Raw genomic sequence first — 17,505 nt, 5'->3', positions numbered from 1 at the left:
GCTCACTGTAGGTTAGTGTAGTGAGTTACTCCAAGTTTAAACCAGAGGACAAAACTCTGGATGAAGGAGAAAATTAGGCTCAAATGGCTTTTAAAGCAACTGGCGTGGGCATAAAGTTTCTTTTTTTGGATTACTGTAGCTTGACATGCAATATGCTTTGGCCCTTCCAATGCTAAAGATAACGAGAGGAAAATAAACAAGTTTTATTTATCAGGGGACATAGCCAAGACTCTCAGATGTTATTTGTTTAGTGTTTTGAGGAGAACCAGCACTGAGAATTGTGCCTGGCCCGTGTCTCCTCATCTGCTGGTCTGACTGCCTCAAAGCTCCAGCCTTGTCCCTGGACTCTTTTCTGTTCATTTAACCAGTGCAGGTTGGGAGAGGGACGTCCCTTCAGCTCAGCACAATGTTGTGGTTCTTGGCCTGTTGACAGAGGAGTTTCAGGAGGAGCATGGGCAGCGACATGCTAGGATTGCCTGAGAAAGCACCTGTGAAAAGGACAGAGCTGTTTGCTGCAGATCCCTACCAAAAGGCAATCATTTGCAAATGGCATGGGAAATAAAAGTGCTTGCATCGAAGTTAGAACTTCTGCAGAGTAGTAAGGAGGAAGAGCTAATTCATTCCACAGCATTTTTGTACAGCATTCATCTCCTTTTTGATGTAATAAGTCAGATCCTCATTGCTTTTGTGAACTGGTTACTTGTATGAGATATTATGTATTTTTGTAACACACAGTCATAACCACTCTTGGGCATGTGATAATTGCTTCTCTGACTGACTTTTTTTAAGTAAAATTTCTATGTTGCTTCATAAGAATACAATGCTCAGGTGCATAAATTTATGCCCATGAACGTGCCTTGGTGAGCTGTCACACAGCACGTCTATTAACCTGTCTTTGTTTATGGAAATCACTGTTTCACGTGGTTCAAAAAGTGGATGAGAATTCTGGAATTGCATCCTTCTAGAACCTTCTCTTTGCAAAAAATGCATCATTTTGGAACAGTTCCTGTGCATATGTTGTCTGTTTCTAATGCTATCAGTTGTACCGTCCATTTGAGAACATTACGCTTCGTTCCTTCCTAAAGAAACATCATAGTTCTGTGCCAACTTTGCAGCAAGCTGCAGCCAATAAGCTGGCTTCTGAAACTGAAATCCAGAGGGTAGCAGCAGAGAGAGGAGACCGTAGGATCTTCTGAACTACCTTCTCCAGCCATTCCAAAGTATTTCACCCTGTGAGATGACATGCTGCCAGGTCGCTCCACGCTGGCCAGTGTGTGCTGTGAAACAGGATGTTCTGTTTGCCCTTTGTCAGGCAAGCATCCCCTTAGGGACAGCTCCTCCTAGAAGGGCAATCCTGTATATTGAAAGCAGAGAATAACACACAGTGCGTCAGCTGGCAGCTATGGTGCTAACACACCAGAGACATCCCTTCTGGGGTCCTTTGGCCTGAGCCCTCTGCTGTGGTTATCCCCATCTGTCCTCTTTCACTCTTAATTTTGGCAGTGCTTCCTTCTCTGATATCCTCCCAACTAAGCTAAGAGCTCTGTCCTGTTTAAACTGACATGTTGTGCCACCTTCTATCCTCTCTGCTCTCCCTTACGTCATGCTCTGGTTCCTGTAGTAGGGATGCTGCCCATTTTTCTCTTGTGTTTTGCTGTACGTGCAGGAGTATAGTAACAGTGTTTTTGAAGCAGGAGGAGAAGAAGGCTGATGAGTTGTGAATGTACACAGCAACCTTTAGGAAAGTCCTGAGTAGAAGCATACAAAAAAAAGAAAATAGTGCCAGGTGTATGTCACACAATTATTTTATAAACCAGGCTGTAAAATTGGTTTTGATGTGTTTAGGTCAAAAATGAGGGATTATCTTTGTTTCCACAACTGGACTTACGCCTTCTAGCAAAAGAAAATAAGTTCCAATTAAATGCGGAGCAGAGCTGTAAATAGCAATGGCCTGGTAATTGCTGCACCAACTTAGATGAAAGTATTAGTGATTAAATGTCAACAGGTTTCATAAACAGCAAATGTCTTTAAGTTGACATAAAGAGGACCTCTCTGGAGGTCGTTGCAAATACCAGATTTATTGTGCCTCAGTGGAGAATGTGCTGAAAATGGGAAAGGAAATGTCACCACAGATCTCTGGAGTGTCTCAATAAAGCAGGAGCATTTGTTAGTGCCTGCAGTGGGATGCTTTTAACTCCTCAAACGAGCTGCTGACAAACCATATTCCATACATGCTATCTTATTAAGAAAAATGTTCCTTTTTCAGATCAGACTACGATGACTGGAGACCAGCCCTGGCCAGCTTGCTTCAACCTATCCCATTTCCCAAGGAGTAAGTTTGTTCTGGCTTAGCATTTACTGGGTTATTCTCATTCCTGTTGTTTTATAGTGAAACACATGTAAAACATGACAGTAGCATGAAATTTGTGCCCAAAGTGTCAGTTTAGTATATAGGGTTGAATTTGCTGACGTAGAGACACTAAACATCTTCCCCATCCTCATTTCTCTAAGAGGATCCTGAAAAAAAAGGTCAGTAGACAAGGAAGGAAGGAGAGCTGGTGAAAAGGTGAGGTGTAGTGGAAGAAGACACTTCACTGGTGTCACAGAGGCGTGTATCATTTATACTTTGCATTATATGAAGAAGCTGCCCTGTGGATCAGCCTGGCTCCCTCGGAAACCTATTAATGAGCAGTAGTGTTCATAAAATGCAGACCTCCACGGACAAACATTACAACCTATAATTGTACAATTTGCTGGCTTATCACATCCCCTAATGACCTAATGTCTTGAATCAGAGAGGTCTAATCCTCTGTGCCAGGTTACCTGGGCTACAGTGAGAGCTTGGAAATCGGCAACAGAGGCATGATTTACCTAAGTTAAATTTGAGCCCTGGAAGTGCTGTGTGCCGCGCCGTGATGCAAGGCACTTCACAGAATGACCATTAATTGCTTTCCTGATGTATGATGTTAATTAGGTGTGACCATACCTTAATTGCATTGCAGTTAAAGAATTCACCTGGTTGTTAGAGGTAGCCAAAGTTCTGTTTATAATTATACAGCTGTTTCCTTAGTCTTGTTTGATTCCTTCTGACCCTGAGGTCCCACTGATGTTAGTGGCAGGACTCAGGAAGAACCACAGGGTTCATTCCAAGTGATACTTTTTCTTTATCCACCTCCCTACGTTTATGAAGGGGGCTTCTTTTGGAAAGATTATTCTTTTTGCCTTTTGTGTTGTGGTTGCTTAGTAAATCCTTTCGTTATCCGCAATGAAATGAAGAAGTGTGTTGTGTTTTGTTTTGCTTTGCTTTGCTTTGTTTTTTTCCCCTTCCTCTTCCCAAATCCTCATACCTTTCTGTTTTAAATTGCAGGGCACTTGCACATGAGAAATTCACAAAGTAAGTTGGTGCTTGTTTGTTTTGTTAAGGGGAGCCATTATTTAAAAGCCCTGCTCTAGTCAATAACAGTAGTGATGTGTTATTCAATATTGTATCTCTGAAGTTCCTTTTATCCTTGTGGGGCTGTGAGCATGTTCTGTTAGCAATAAAAAGATGTACTTTTCTTTATAATTTACTGTGACAGCAGGAGCCCAAGGACTGAAGACATTGGATGCTGATAGAATTTACAAACCAGTTTGTCACTGTGCATCTCTCAAAGCTTTTCTAGACTATTTTCGATAGACTCTTTTCTTGGTAATCACTTTCAGACTTAGTATTTCCTTCCTGTGGAAGCAGTTTGACTTTTATCTCTCTAAAGTACATGAATACATATCGTGTAAAACATAATCCAAGAGAGCTGTGACACTTGTGTGAGCGCTGCAAGCAGCAGCTGCCTGTACTTGTCCTTTTACGTTTCTTCTTTTTTTTTCCTCTTTTGTAGAGAGCTGAAATATGTGATTCAGAGATTTGCAGAAGACCCAAGACAAGAAGTAAGTTTACTGCCCATTTACACAGAGCATTAATTGGAGGGATTGCAAGCGTGCTTGTTCAGAAGTTCTTCTCCTAAGTAGTTTTTTTCTAAACGTGTGGTTTTGCTCTGCTTGAGACTCCTAGGGAGAAATACCCACTCAGGAGATACTGTTTTACTATGAATGGTTTCTTGTCTTATGTATAAACATATGTTGTGACCTTGTCTGATCTGTTAAGGTGCTTGCTGCACAGTAAACTGCAACCAGTCTCTTGATTCTCTCCCAGTTTTTCATCTTCCATATGAAAAAAGGGCAGCAAAATGCAACTCAAAAAATGACAGGTTCTGCTTAGCTGTGTTTCAGTTACGTTGTGTGCAAGTGGCCATAATTCTCATAAGTCAGCAGGAGAAAGAGGGTAGGAGGCATGTTCCTGGGATGAGTGTGTAGCTGTAGCCTCTTGGTGGCTGACTGCTTCCAGCTACATGTGTAACTTGTTTAACGTGAGCAGCTTTGGGTGAATCAGAGAGGACCTCTCATCTGCATTAATTTTTGGTGTCCGCACAAAGGAAATAAAGCTCCTGTGAACTGTGAGTGAGGAGCCTGCATTGTCATCATGGCCCAGACTCAACGTGTTGAGTGTTTCAGCTTTTGTGGGCAATAGTCACCTGTGTTGGATAAGAAAGACCTTTTTGTTTTAGAACGGCATCAGGATTTCATCTCTCACTGTCATTACTTACCAAGTAAGGGGAAGAAAACCTCATGGTGACACCTCTGTAGATACAGACACCTCTGTAGATACAGAAGTCTCTCTAGTGGGCCGAATTTAGACAAGTGATTGTACACACCAGTGTATGTGTGCCATTTCTTCTGTGCAACTTCCACCTTACATATCCCCATTGAATTTTCTGTGTTGACTTCCTTCATCCCAACTGTGATCGAGTCTTTTTACAACAGCAATAGTAACTTTTCATGAGAATGAACAAGCCATCAGCTACTGCATTTGGTGTTTGTATCATGTCACAAATATAGACACACGTGCTGGGAGAGGAGGGGGAAAAGAGCAGAAGCTCAGAAATCTGGGTTGTTTCTTTTTTCTTGCTTTTTTTTTTCCCAAGTAAAAGGAGCCATTCTAGATTGGAGCCATTTTGTGTTTGACTTCTGTGCTGTGAATGGAAAAGGGCATGCAATTAACAATGACACAGCTTCCTTCCTTCTTTATAGTGGAAAAAAAGGGTTTCAGTGAGTGAAGACTTCCTAATGTGTGAATTGTGGTATTAACCATGAAACTGCCAGGAGACCCCAGGCTGGCAGAGTTACCTCTGTTGGTTCAGTGTAGGAGACACTTGTGATTACTGGCAGGATCTGTAACCTTCCCAATGTCTTTGCTTTTTGGCAGGTTCACTCATGTTTGCTGAGCGTGCGGGCTGGCAAAGATGGCTGGTTCCAGCTCTACAGCCCTGGAGGAGTGGCATGTGATGATGATGGAGAGCTGTTTGCCAGTATGGTACGTGTCTGCAGTAACGTGGGTTCAGTAGGTAATGTCTAGCTGGCAATAAAAAGTTCTACTTGCATTTAGGAAAAAAAGTATAAGTCATACTGAGCATTTTGGAACATGCCTGTCCTCATAAATTCACATGGATCAGTTACCTATGAAATACAATGGGCAAAGAGTGTTCACAAAAAGGTTTCATCTGTTTTCACTGATTCTGTCTTATGTTTGAAAAAAAAAATCTCTCCAGATCTAAACCCATTTCTCCTGAGAGCTTTGTGGTCCATGATATTTATAAGCATCAGGAGGTGGTGTGCATGAGAAAGCACAATGCTAACATACATTAATATGCAGTATTCTGTGCCCTTTGCAGAGATGCTGATAAATACTTAAAGAGCTGCTAATGACTAACCATAAAATTTGAAAAACATCCTGTTCTGAGACGGGCCTTACATTGATCTTAGCATCAGTATTTCCATCACTTAAGAAAGCCCCCAAAAAGCTTAACGATGACGACTGCATGAAATAAAATCTTTTTTAGCTTGAAGCTCACCTTCTTAAAGGTGTTCTTCTAAAGGCCTTCTTGGTAATGCTGCCAACGAATGAAGCCATAAGGAAGAAGAATTGCATGATAGCACTTGATCTTCTTTAGAGTTGACCTCATCATGGAATGACTGTGGTATTTTCAGTAGTACTGAGGCAGTGGACCAAGGAACATAATTTACAAGCTTTTTGTAGAGGGGTACTGGTATGTAGTCTGCATGATGCACCTCTCAGTGCCCAAGCCACTGGAAATTACACACTGTGGGCCATGAAATAAAACTTCCAGCTGAGAAACAAAAATCTTCTGAAATTAATTTTTGAATGGGAAAGGACATTGCCATCCTCTTGTGAGGTGAGGCTTCGATTTGTGTGAGTAGCTTTGCATTTCAGCCATAGGTGTCACTGTGCAATATCTGCCAGTGCTTTCTGGTGCTGGGAGAGTGTCTGCAGAGCACTTCTGTCTGCTTGTGGACTCAAAGAAGTCTTACTCAGGAGGTTTTCTCAGCATGTCTTTCCTTAGGCAACAAAAAAAGGCAAACAAAAGCAAAAGGACAGCAAGATAATATGCCCAGGAAAAGTAAATGAAGTTGCCCCTTACAGGATGTCCCTTAATGTTACAGCTCTTACAGGGCTGAGGTTTGCTGCATTTTCACTGAGGACTCCCTTTCCTCACCAGCTTTTTTTGTACACTTTGAGATGATTTTATCCACCACCACTCCTTACCCAAGGCTACTGCTCAGCCTGCAGATTGCCAGCACATTTTTTACCTAGACGTGTAGCCCATACAATCCTTGCTTTTCAGCTGGCATTTCCAGAGAAACTGAGCTGCTAACAACTAGGAAAACAAATTCTCCTGTAGTTCCCCTGGAGCCGGGGTCATTGTGTTGCTAGGGATGGGATGGGGACAGTTGCACAGCTGTTCCATGTTTCCTGCAGAGATTTTATCAAGCTGTCAGCTGGGCTGCTTTGCAGAGGAAAGCTACCCACTCCCTCCCATCATTCCAGGCATTACCTTGCTCAAAAACTGACTTCCAATCAGCTATAAAGCACTGAGAATCTGCAGCACTGAGATATCCTTTTCTTTAGGTTTGTCACAAATACATGTGTTTGTTTGAGTACTAACTGTGTCCTTTCTAAATGTTCGTGTGTTTCTTAGGCTTACACCTCTAATTTTAGCTATTTGTTTCCCAAATAGGTTCACATTTTAATGGGATCCTGCTATAAAACAAAGAAGTTTCTGCTTTCACTGGCTGAAAATAAATTAGGACCTTGCATGCTGCTGGCCTTGAGGGGTAACCAGACAATGGTAGAGGTAAGCCCGTAACATGTGTGGTCATAAGGTTGATGAGCAGCATTCAGATTCAGTTTCACACTGCTTTCCCCAGAATTAGATCCCATGGAATGAGAGGAGCTGAGTTCAAGTCTGTCACATCAAACACCAGCAGCAGGCAGTTGTGTTGTGAAATATTGCTGCTCTACAGATATGTGTGAATTACTGGAGAGGTGGTGCAGGAATTTTTGGACGGAGGGATTGTTTGCTGTAGTTCAGTTGAAGAGGCAGTGATGGGAAATAAATAGCAATGAATGCGCAGGCTGGAGCAAGGGATCAGAATTCAGAGTGCTGAGACTTTTCTGTGACTTAAATGCTCAACGCTTATCCTGCCACCTGCAGAATGAGCACTGAAAGAAAATGCATTTATCAAAACTATTTACTTGTATTTTTGTGTTTAGGATATGTTGTTTTTCTTGCATTAGTAGCAAATACTATTTTTTGCATTCCTTCATAGAAGTTTAAGTGCCAAAGGGAAATAGAAATTGATTAACTAGGTGGAAGAAGTTGCAGTTTTTTTTGCTGTTTAGTGTTACTTACCTTCATTTAAAAACAAACAGAAAAAAAGCAATTAAAATGGAAAGTTTTTATTCCCTCCATAGCTTCAGTGACATAAGGGGCTAAAAATGAAGGGCAGCATGGAGAGTGCAGGCTGTGTCCCACTGCAGTCACCTGCAGGGGTCTGCCTTGCTTCTGGGGCATCAGGCATGTTCCCTATGATGGAGGGTGTCTGTCTGCAGCAGCCAGCTCCCTGTGTTCACTCATCCTCTCAGACCTCTCCCCATTGTAGATTGGGTGCACTTCACATTCACTCTGTGGGTACAGAAGGTCCACCACTTGAGGACAGAAAATCCAGCACTTGGCTGGCTGCTTGGCTCTACTGCTCATGCATAATATCCTGAATCTGCCACTCAGCAGTCAAGCCAGTGTACCTGGGAAGTACTGAATCGATTGTACCTGTTTGATGGGGGCTGTGGCATGAAGCCATCTTCCAGCACTGATGCAAAGTAATTGCACCTCTTGGTCAGAAGGAATGAGCACTAATGGAAGCTGGGATGGATAGGGTGACTTTCAGAGTCTGGAAGTCATTCTATACAACAACAAAAAAATAGTTTCTTGTGTTGGGAAGTCAGCAAACGTTGCTAAGATCCTCCAGATCTGGCCTGTATAATGCATACTCCAAAAACTTAACAGATATTTAAACTAGCATGCCCAGGGAGATGAGAATATTTGGAAAAAAAATGAATGCAAGCCCTGCAGTGACCAATGTTCTTTCATTCTGCTGCTAGATTTTGTGTCTGATGCTGGAATACAACATCATCGATAACAATGACACCCAGCTCCAGATCATCTCTACTCTGGAAAGCACAGACGTGGGGAAGAGAATGTATGAACAGCTGTGTGACAGGCAGAGGGAGTTAAAGGAGCTGGTATGTCACCCTGCATGCAGGATTGCCATAGCACATTGTGGTCTGTACTCTCCAGAAATGGAGGTACAAAAGAAAGACAAGCAGGGTGTGAAATTCCTGGTTAACAACAGGATGGGAGCAGTATTCAGGGGATCCTGCTGTGAATGTATATGCTGTGTGAGATTTGCTGAAGTGTCTGATCCCACGCTGTGTTTCTGAATGATATTCAGTAAGCTGCTTGGAATCTGCATGAAAGAAAAGAGGTGAAATCCTGCTGTCTTAAAATCTAGTAAGTCCGTTTGTCAGGTTCTGCCACCCCTTGATGTGTGAGCAGCAGATGGCTCTATGCTGGCCAGCGTTTCTGAATGCTTCAACATTCAGAACATTTCACTGAGGTCTAGTTCACATCACAGATTTTTCCTAATTTTAAAGGTGGGCTCTACAGACAGAAGATAAATCTGCTCTCATTCACACTTCATCCGCGAACGTACCCACGGTCTTCCTCTTCCTTTTGTCTGATTTGTTCTTCTCCTCTTCGACCCCCTGCTTTCAGCCTGTAAAGAATATGCTTTTTAAAGTCGAGGAGATGATTTTGTCAGCATCACAGTCACAGGCTGAAGTGGAGATGCTGACCCATGGCATGAAGACCACTGGCTGTGGTTAGTGGCAGTCCCCTGGGTGGCATCTGGCACGCTCAGGAAAAGTCTGTCAGTGCAGAAAATGCAGTGGAGGGGCTGGCAGGGAGCTTCAAAATCAGAGCAGGGTTCATTCTTGGGAAAAGCTCACTCTGCTTCACTTGGTCTGAATGGTCTGTAATGCAGTTTGGCAGTCTCTTTGACCAAAATATCTTCTCTCTTACAGCAAAGAAAAGGTGGTCCCACGAGGTTGACACTGCCATCCAAGTCCACAGTAAGTTAATCTTGCCAGTAAAAAGAAACGAGCTTTGTCTTTCCATATTTAAACACTTGATTTATGTTTGCCATGTGGCACAGTGGTTTTGGTCAGTCAAGAGAGGAGCCCTTCCACTCGTCCTATCAACATGACTGGGGTTTACACAAGCAAGGGCACATGGCTGCTCTTGCAGCAGAGTGCAAGACCAGTACAGGTGGCAGGTGGTCACATTTACACTGGTGCACGGGTTTGGAATGTTCAGTTCCATTAAAATAATAGATCTGAGGACCACATTTTGCACTAAAGGAAAGCAGACTTGATAATGTGCAGTTCTGCATTTATGCACTGACTTCTGAGAGAGATTCATCTCTGGTGCAGCTCAGGGCATTGTAAACCCAGAGCAGCATCACTGAAACCCAGGTAGCACGTCAGAGCACAGTGTGGGTCTGGGATGTGCAGTGACATCTGCATTGAGCTTAAGAAGCTCATCTTTGGCATTAGCTCTCAAACTAATGCCTGGTGTAAGGATACACACTCCAAGAAGATTTCTGTCCTAATGTCTGGATGCGTTTTTCCCAGGGGGTGTGGAGCAGAGCTGCCATAAGAGCCCAGCTGCTTGCCAGCAGACAGAAACTTCTGTGTGGTTCTCTGTTGCTGTAAACAAGTGGGGGAACTGTGCAGCCCGTGCTGCTTAGCAGGAGCAGTGACACCAGTGCAGATGGTTGCAGGCTGAGGAGTTGACAATCTTGCTTATGAATGTGATGTCTGCTTTCAGGATGCAGACCTGGCCCGCCTGCTGAGCTCGGGATCTTTTGGAAATTTGGAAAATCTCAGCCTGGCCTTTACCAATGTAACGAGTGCTTGTGCTGAGCACCTCATTAAACTGCCTTCACTCAAGCAGCTGAACCTGTGGTCAACCCAGGTAAGTGCTTTGCAGGCTGAAACTCAGAGCAGGAACCCGTGCTGATTCATTCTGAAATTACATCAGTGTGAGACGAACGTGTGAGGAGGTTTGCTTAGGATGAGTTTGCCTTTATGCTGCTTTTACAGGGCCTGCAAAAAATGGTCTGTCTTATCTCTGAGACTCAAGCTATTTTTTTGTCATTTTTCTTTTACAGTTTAGTTTCGTTTTAATTATTCAGGGATTGCATTTTGTCCTGGATTTGAAGCTCTGGTTAGACGTTGTTGGTACTGTGTTCTTTACAGTACATCTGCTGCTGTTTGTGTGCTTGAGAAGAGCTTATGCTTTCACCCATTTAAGGCACAAAAACCAGCACAAAAAGTCACTGTGCAGCTGAATTGGTCAAGCAAAGCAGGCAGTCCATGTGTTGCAGGTAGTGAATGGCCCTGAGTGCTGATCAGCTCACATTTCTTGAAGCACAGAAAGAAAATAAACTCAAATAATGACTAAATATAAGGAAATGATAACGAGAACATAATTATCCTGTAAGCAAAAACAGGGTGACTTCACTGAGTAAAGCATTCAGCGCTTAATGGAAGAGGTTTTAAAGTAAATTTGTTCTGCTGCAATCCCCTGCTGGCTTTGGTCTCTGAGATTCTCCCCTCAAGAGTTTCTTCCCCATTTTCTGTTAGCACCTCTTTGTAGTGCTTACTGAAAATGTGAATGTTCCCAGCGCAGCCACAACAGGCAGGGCTTTTTTTTTTTTTTTCACTGAAATGTCATGTAAATAATCTTGCCTTGTTTTCCTAACTATTTTTGAATCTCAGAAATTTCCTCTTTTTTTTTTTGTCTGGGCAGTAAGAAGTAGAATCTGATTCCCGGCAAGGTTTCAAAGTGTCTTGTATCTGTCTCCTCTGGATTTGTCCTAACAGTGTAACTTCTGCATCTGAAAACTGAGTTTGATGTCACTGGACAAAGAGCTGCTTTTTGTATGATTAAAAAAAAAAAGAGTTGAGATTCCATTCTATTTTGTGATATCCTGGTTTCCATTAATCAGCAATTCAGAAACAGCAGAAACGAAGTGGGTCAATAGAACAATTACTAATCAATAGGACATTGTTCTTGAGACCAAAATAGCTAATTAATACCACTTGCCTTTTGTGCCTTTTGTGATGTGGTTGGGAACTGGCTGGGACTGCCATAGCCGTCTTGTATAGCCTGGGTGGGAGCCCTCTCATGCAAAGTCCAGACTTCAAAGGCACTGCTCTCATTAAATGGTGTCTTGTGGTTAAGCACTGGGTACTAAGTAGACCTGTATTCAAAGCCACAGCAATTATTTACAACCGTGCACAAGTTAATTTTTCTACTCCCCATCAGCAGAATACGAATAGAACTATTTGCTTTCTCTCCTGTTGCTGGAGGTTCAGGTGAACAACCTGAGCTCCACCCTGAGTGTGCCCTGTTGGTCTGAACACAGCTTTGCTTGCTCCTGCAGTTCGGAGACGCGGGGCTGCGGCTCCTGTCTGAACACCTCACCATGCTGCAGGTGCTCAACCTGTGTGAGACGCCTGTGACGGACGCCGGGCTGCTGGCCCTCAGCTGTAAGTGTGCTGTGCAGGGAGGCCACGTGGGTGTGGGGGAGTTCACGTGGCTCAGACTGCAGCTTCAGTTCTTGGCTGCTGGCAGGGGAAGGAGCGCTGCTGTCTGAGCCCGCCGTGGTGCTTTGTGGTTTTCTTTTTTGAGTCCCAGAGTGTACTCTCCCTCTTGCCTCCAGCTGTATTGATGTCATTTGTCTCGATCTCACGTCGTGACCTGGTGCTCTGGGACTTCCCAGGCATTTTCATGCTCCCTGCTCTGGGCAGGAGCCACAGACCATGTTTTTAGTGAGTTCAGTGACGGTGTGCAGCAGGTTCCCGATTCTCTGGCATGTTTTGCTCCTTTTTGAGGAGGTAAAGCTCAGGCTGTCCTCATGTGGTTTAATATCAGAGCTAAGTAGGGCAAGGCAGAGTGGGGCCATCTAAGTAATGTTCAGGATTCCCCTCTGCACCAAGTGCTGCGTGGTGTGCCAGACTAAGACTCTTCCTGCATCCAGCAGTGAATTCTAGACCTCTCCTACTGGGTTTAAAGGGCTCCTTTAATAGGCTTGGTCTTACACAGACATGCCAGCCAGGCCAGTAGTTACAGCTCCTCTTAGGAAACTATTCTGCTAAGCGTTGGAGCCCAAAATGGAAGTAGGGTGGGGGGAGAAGGGCTGCCAAACTAGCGTGCCCCCTGTGCACAACAAGCAGAGCTCTGAGAACGGGTACTGCCTGGAATAATGCGCAGGAAACTGATGATGAGAAGTTCCTTGAACTCCTTTGAAGTCAGCAGACTTAAGCATATGCTTAATAGCCCTTCCTAAGTAGGGACTTTTTCCTGGATCATGGCCCAAGCAGCTGCTTATCCATTTGTACTTCTATATTTTACACTATTCAGCATTTTTCCTGAGGCTGCTGCACATAGGCTTGTTTTGTTTATGCTTTGGCCTACTGTAAACCTGATGCATTAAGAAAACGCAGCGCGATCCTAAATATGGATTCTCTCTTTTTAGCCATGAAGAGCCTGTGTAGTTTAAACATGAACAGCACCAAACTTTCAGCAGATACCTATGAAGATCTCAAGGTATTTCTGACTTCTGTCTGCTTAATTTGAGTGGTGGCTTTGCCCAGGAGTGTTGGCAAGTGCGTGTTGGTGGTGCCTGGCACAGAGGGCAGTGTTCTGGTGGCATGGGCTGTGTGGCTGCCGTCTGAAGAGGATGGGGTGGATTATTTTGGGGGGCACAACAACTGAAAGCTGTGTCCTGAGGTTTCTGGCTTTGATGGACTCAGGGGGTGTTCAGTCTGTAGAGTCAGTGAGTATTATGTAGAGTCAATGAGTATGATGTAGGATCGGGAGCAAAAGCCAAGTTCTTTTTTGCCAGAGCTATAAATTTTAATAAGGAAAAGCACAGTGGTTGTTTCCAGTGGGGATGCATAAAGAGGGAAATCTGGTGCATGCCTCCCAAGCCACGCCCTGCACTATTAGTGGGAGCAGAAGCAATGCAAAGAGGGAATGAAAGGCATCAGGGAAGGTGCAAGTTAATGTCGACACCTCTTGGACTAGAACTGTGCTTTAAACAGAAACTCCTGCACAAATGCCTGGTTCCTCTGGGTTTGACATGTAAAAAAAGTCTGGTGTTATCATTTGCACTGTGAAATTACTGCTTCAGTGAAGAATGAGAACGTAGCTGTGGGAGGGGAACGGCCCCAGGTTGTTTCAGGCAAAGACTGACTGAGATGTGTTGGCTTTCGTGACTTCCCATGGACTTTTTCTTCACTCTGGTGTTGCACGAATCACATCCCCCAGAGCCTTACCTTAGCAACCTGAGTGCTCAGGATGAAACTCGAAATTATATTGTCTTGTGCACTGAAACCTGAGATTGTGCCGGATTTACTCAAAAAGGGCACAGCCTTGGGTCGAGCCTCAGACCTGTGGCAAGTCCTGAAACGGCTCTGCTTTCCAAATCCACTGCAAATGTGTGTGTTCAGTTCTGGCTGTGCAGCCCGGTCTCCCCCAGAGACTCAGTTGTTAGCACAGATTTTACAAGATGAAGTTTTCAAAACTCGAGTCACAATTGTATATGCAAAGAAATCCTTGGAATTAGCAGCTGGCGTGCAGATGGGCTCACACAATGGAGCTTGTATCGGGCGCCAGGCTTCTGCAGACAATGGGGGTCAACGCTGCGTTTGGCGCAGGGCTCTGAGGAGGGGGGGGCTGTGGGAAGGCTGCCCCAGCCCCAGCCTGCTTCTCAGCCCCTCTGGTTCTGTGGGATGCAGCAGTGCAGGAGAAGGACTGCCAGCAGAACTGGCAGGGTGCAAAGCCCTGCTGATGGCACGGATTGAACGAAGCTGGGAGAAAAGGCGCGTGCCACGTTTTGCCCCCTCCACCTCACGTCAGTGGACCCTGGGAGCGTTACGTATGCTCGGAGGGAGGGGAGTAGCTTTTCTTCCTGGGCCGTGTGGTTACAGGGCTGTTGAGAACTACTTGGTCTTCAAAGAAGGCATTTTCAATACAGATCTTCCCTTCTTCTCCCCTCGGTCCATGGGGCATGAGCTGGGGTTGCCATTTCCTCCCCACCCCACCGCACACGGTGTGCTCACACAGACACCCCCGTGTGTAGCAGGCAGGCTGGGACAGACAATAAATAAACACCCACCACTGAAGTCATTATTGCCTAACTGAAAAATTATTTGCTGGCAGTGTCTGTAGCATCCACGACTAGCTCTTATCAAAATATGCGCGCACATAAATCAAGGAGTGAGGTAATAACGACTCCTAGAAACTTCCAACTCCTCAATTATGCCCTAGCCTAATTAAACGTGTTTGTTTGGCTTTGGAGATTTGGCTGTGCTGTTGTGGACAGGGAGCAAGGAAGCGGCACCAGCACGTGGGAGAGCAGGCAGCTGATTGCCACCCAGCAGCAAAGCCCGGTGCAGTGCGGGTGTGGAAGGGACGCCACGGTCTGCTGGTGATGGGACAAGGGGGATCGGCTCTGAGGGGAGAGTTAGGTGGGATGTTGGGAAGGAATTCTTGGCTCAGGACGGTGGGGCACCAGAGGTGCCCAGGGCTGTGGATGGGCCCTGGGGCCGGTGGATATCGGTCAGCCCATGGAGGCGGTTGGAACCGGGTGATCTTCAAGGTCCCTTCTTCTGACATAAGCCACTCTGCGCCAAAGATCGTTGTAGTAAAGAGAGGGAGGGATCAGGCAGTGATGTAGCACGGGGGCTGTGTGCCTGAGCCCGCTGCCCTCACTGCTGCTCGTGGAAGAAACGCGGGCCGGGCTCTGCCCTGTGCTGACAGAGCTGGAATCCTCGTGGCACGGCGCTCACTGACTTTCTCCTCCTGCCCCGCACAGGCCAAACTGCCCAACCTGAAGGAAGTGGACGTTCGCTACACCGAAGCCTGGTGAACTCTGCCCGCCTCCGAATCTCTTTTGCTTCTGATGGGAAGGAAAAGATTTTTTTAAAAAACGAACCGGAGAAAGAACTTTTTTTTTTCTTTTGGCTAATTCCTGTAGAGCAGTGAGCGCTGGGATGTGGTGGGAAGGTCGCGGTGCGAGGAGGAGGAGTTGTGTGTGTCGGGACAGAGCAGGCCTGGACCCGGCCGAATCCTTGCAGCTTTGTGATTTCAGAATCAACGTTATTTAAATCGAAAAGGAGGAAAAAAAAAAAGAAAAAAAGGAAAAAAAAAAGAAATTTAAACAAAAAAAAAGAAAGAAAAATAAAAGGACTTTGTAGCAGCAAAGAGGATTATAAAGAGGAAAAAAAAAAACACCTTTGTGGATTTTATTTGCCTTTGTGTTTTATGCCGTGTGGAGAAAAAATATATATATTCATTTGTCATTATTTACCCGGGTTTCCTTGGCTGGCGCCCGCCCGGCCCTAACTCCTCTTTGACCAATTTTGCTTCAGAAAATCAAACTTCACAAATATCTCGAGAAGAAAAACCAAAAGTGATCTGATTGTCACCCCCAGCTCCATGTCCTCGCAGTTGTTATGCAAAGTAATTTTGTTGTACATAAGATTTACATAATGCACCTATTTAAGAAAATGGTTCACAAATAACAGGTCTGGGACCTGTCTTTTATTTATGAATTGTTAATTCTTTTACCCTTTTTTTGCGTATAGTACTGTATAAACTAGTTTGCTGTCTTGTTGTTGTTATTTTTTTTAAAGGAAGCGCCCTCGTTAAGCATTGCCTTTCAGTAACGCAGACTGTACCATAGTCCCTCTGTCTCCACATCCATCACTTGTCTCTTTGATTTCCAAATGCCTCCGCTGTTATCAAACAGGAAGGAAGACTCCCACCTGGGGGATGCTGTCGGGAGGGGGCACAGGGGTTAATAAAGTCAGATTTCCTTCCGACGCTCCGGACCGCGTTCTTTAAACCCGGGTGAGGGGATCCCATCGTTGGCTGTGCCGTGGGCCCTCACAGTGCTGCGCCGCTTTCTGTCCGCGTCCGATATTTCAGAGCGAGGTGGGGGGGACAGCTCTCCCCCACGCTGTGCAGAAGCCCTTAAGTTCACTGTTTGCCGCTCTCCTCTGTGCGTCCCCATGCACGCAGCTCTGACCCCGTGCTCACGTTTCCTCCCGGTTGCTTCAGGAGATGATGGGTTTTGGGTTTGTTTGGGTTTTTTTTTACAACCTTTCCTTTTGTAACTGCGCTGTTGGGGTTGGGGTTGGGTTTTCTTTTTTTATGCGTTGGTTTCTTTGGGTTTGTTTCAGCCCCGGTTGGACAGAGCTGCTCATGGAGAAAACAAAAAAAAAAAAACACAGCTCGTTTTTTTTCCTCGGTTGAACTCTGTTTTATTCTTCAGCGCCTCGAGGTCTCACATACAGCCGATGTCATTTTTTATATATAAATATATATATATTTAATCTTATTCAATGGAAGCCAAGCTTTTCTGATTTTAACTTCGTTGCTACGTAGACAACGACTCCAACCCGAAATGTATGGTGGTTTTTTTTTTCCCTTTTTCAGTTTTAAAATCAATGAAGCAGAAGTTGGGTCCTAACTCACACACTGTGCCAGGTTCAGCTTTTTTTCCCCCTTAAATCCCAAACTGTACACGGATACAGTACGGGGAGAAAGAAGAAACAAAACATACAGAAAAAAAGGAAGAAACATGACGCCGTTTTCCTTAGCACTGTCGCTTTGACCAATGGTTTACTACTACTGTTCTGTAGCTGTGTACAAAGAGATGTGAAATAATTTCAGGCGAAAATAAACTGTAAGCGACTGTCTTTTAGCTGCGTGCTTCGTGCTTTCTTTGAAGGGAGCTCTCCAGCTCGGCGCCGCGGGGATGCTGCGGGACGCAGAGGAGGACAGCACCTCTCACTCACAGATGCCCCATCCCTGGAGGTGCTGAAGGCCGGGCCGGGTGGGCCCTGGGCAGCCTGACGTGGGGGACAGCCAGCCCCAGGCACGGGGCTGGAAACTGGATGGGCTTGCCCAAACCACT

The 17,505-nt window shown here is 45.0% G+C and overlaps 1 protein-coding gene across 1 annotated transcript in view; it reads left to right on the top strand.

Annotated features, from left to right (window-relative positions):
- Positions 1–15,540, top strand: part of CMIP (c-Maf inducing protein) — a 118,507-nt gene extending 102,967 nt beyond the window's left edge. Inside the window, exons 11-21 of the mRNA XM_065733106.1 lie at positions 2,267–2,332; positions 3,368–3,394; positions 3,876–3,924; positions 5,300–5,407; positions 7,131–7,247; positions 8,555–8,695; positions 9,536–9,583; positions 10,341–10,487; positions 11,962–12,067; positions 13,057–13,127; positions 15,400–15,540. Coding sequence (XP_065589178.1) covers positions 2,267–2,332; positions 3,368–3,394; positions 3,876–3,924; positions 5,300–5,407; positions 7,131–7,247; positions 8,555–8,695; positions 9,536–9,583; positions 10,341–10,487; positions 11,962–12,067; positions 13,057–13,127; positions 15,400–15,453 — 934 coding nt within the window. The 3' untranslated portion in view covers positions 15,454–15,540. The remainder of the gene's footprint in view (positions 1–2,266; positions 2,333–3,367; positions 3,395–3,875; positions 3,925–5,299; positions 5,408–7,130; positions 7,248–8,554; positions 8,696–9,535; positions 9,584–10,340; positions 10,488–11,961; positions 12,068–13,056; positions 13,128–15,399) is intronic.
- Positions 15,541–17,505: the final 1,965 nt, after the last annotated feature.

Source organism: Cyrtonyx montezumae, unplaced genomic scaffold (assembly GCF_038088225.1).
Source record: "Cyrtonyx montezumae isolate F1298 unplaced genomic scaffold, pur_monq_1.0 scaffold_17, whole genome shotgun sequence".
Lineage (NCBI taxonomy): Eukaryota > Metazoa > Chordata > Aves > Galliformes > Odontophoridae > Cyrtonyx > Cyrtonyx montezumae.
The sequence above is the reverse complement of the archived record's forward strand: the minus strand, read 5'-3'. Positions and strand labels throughout refer to the sequence as shown.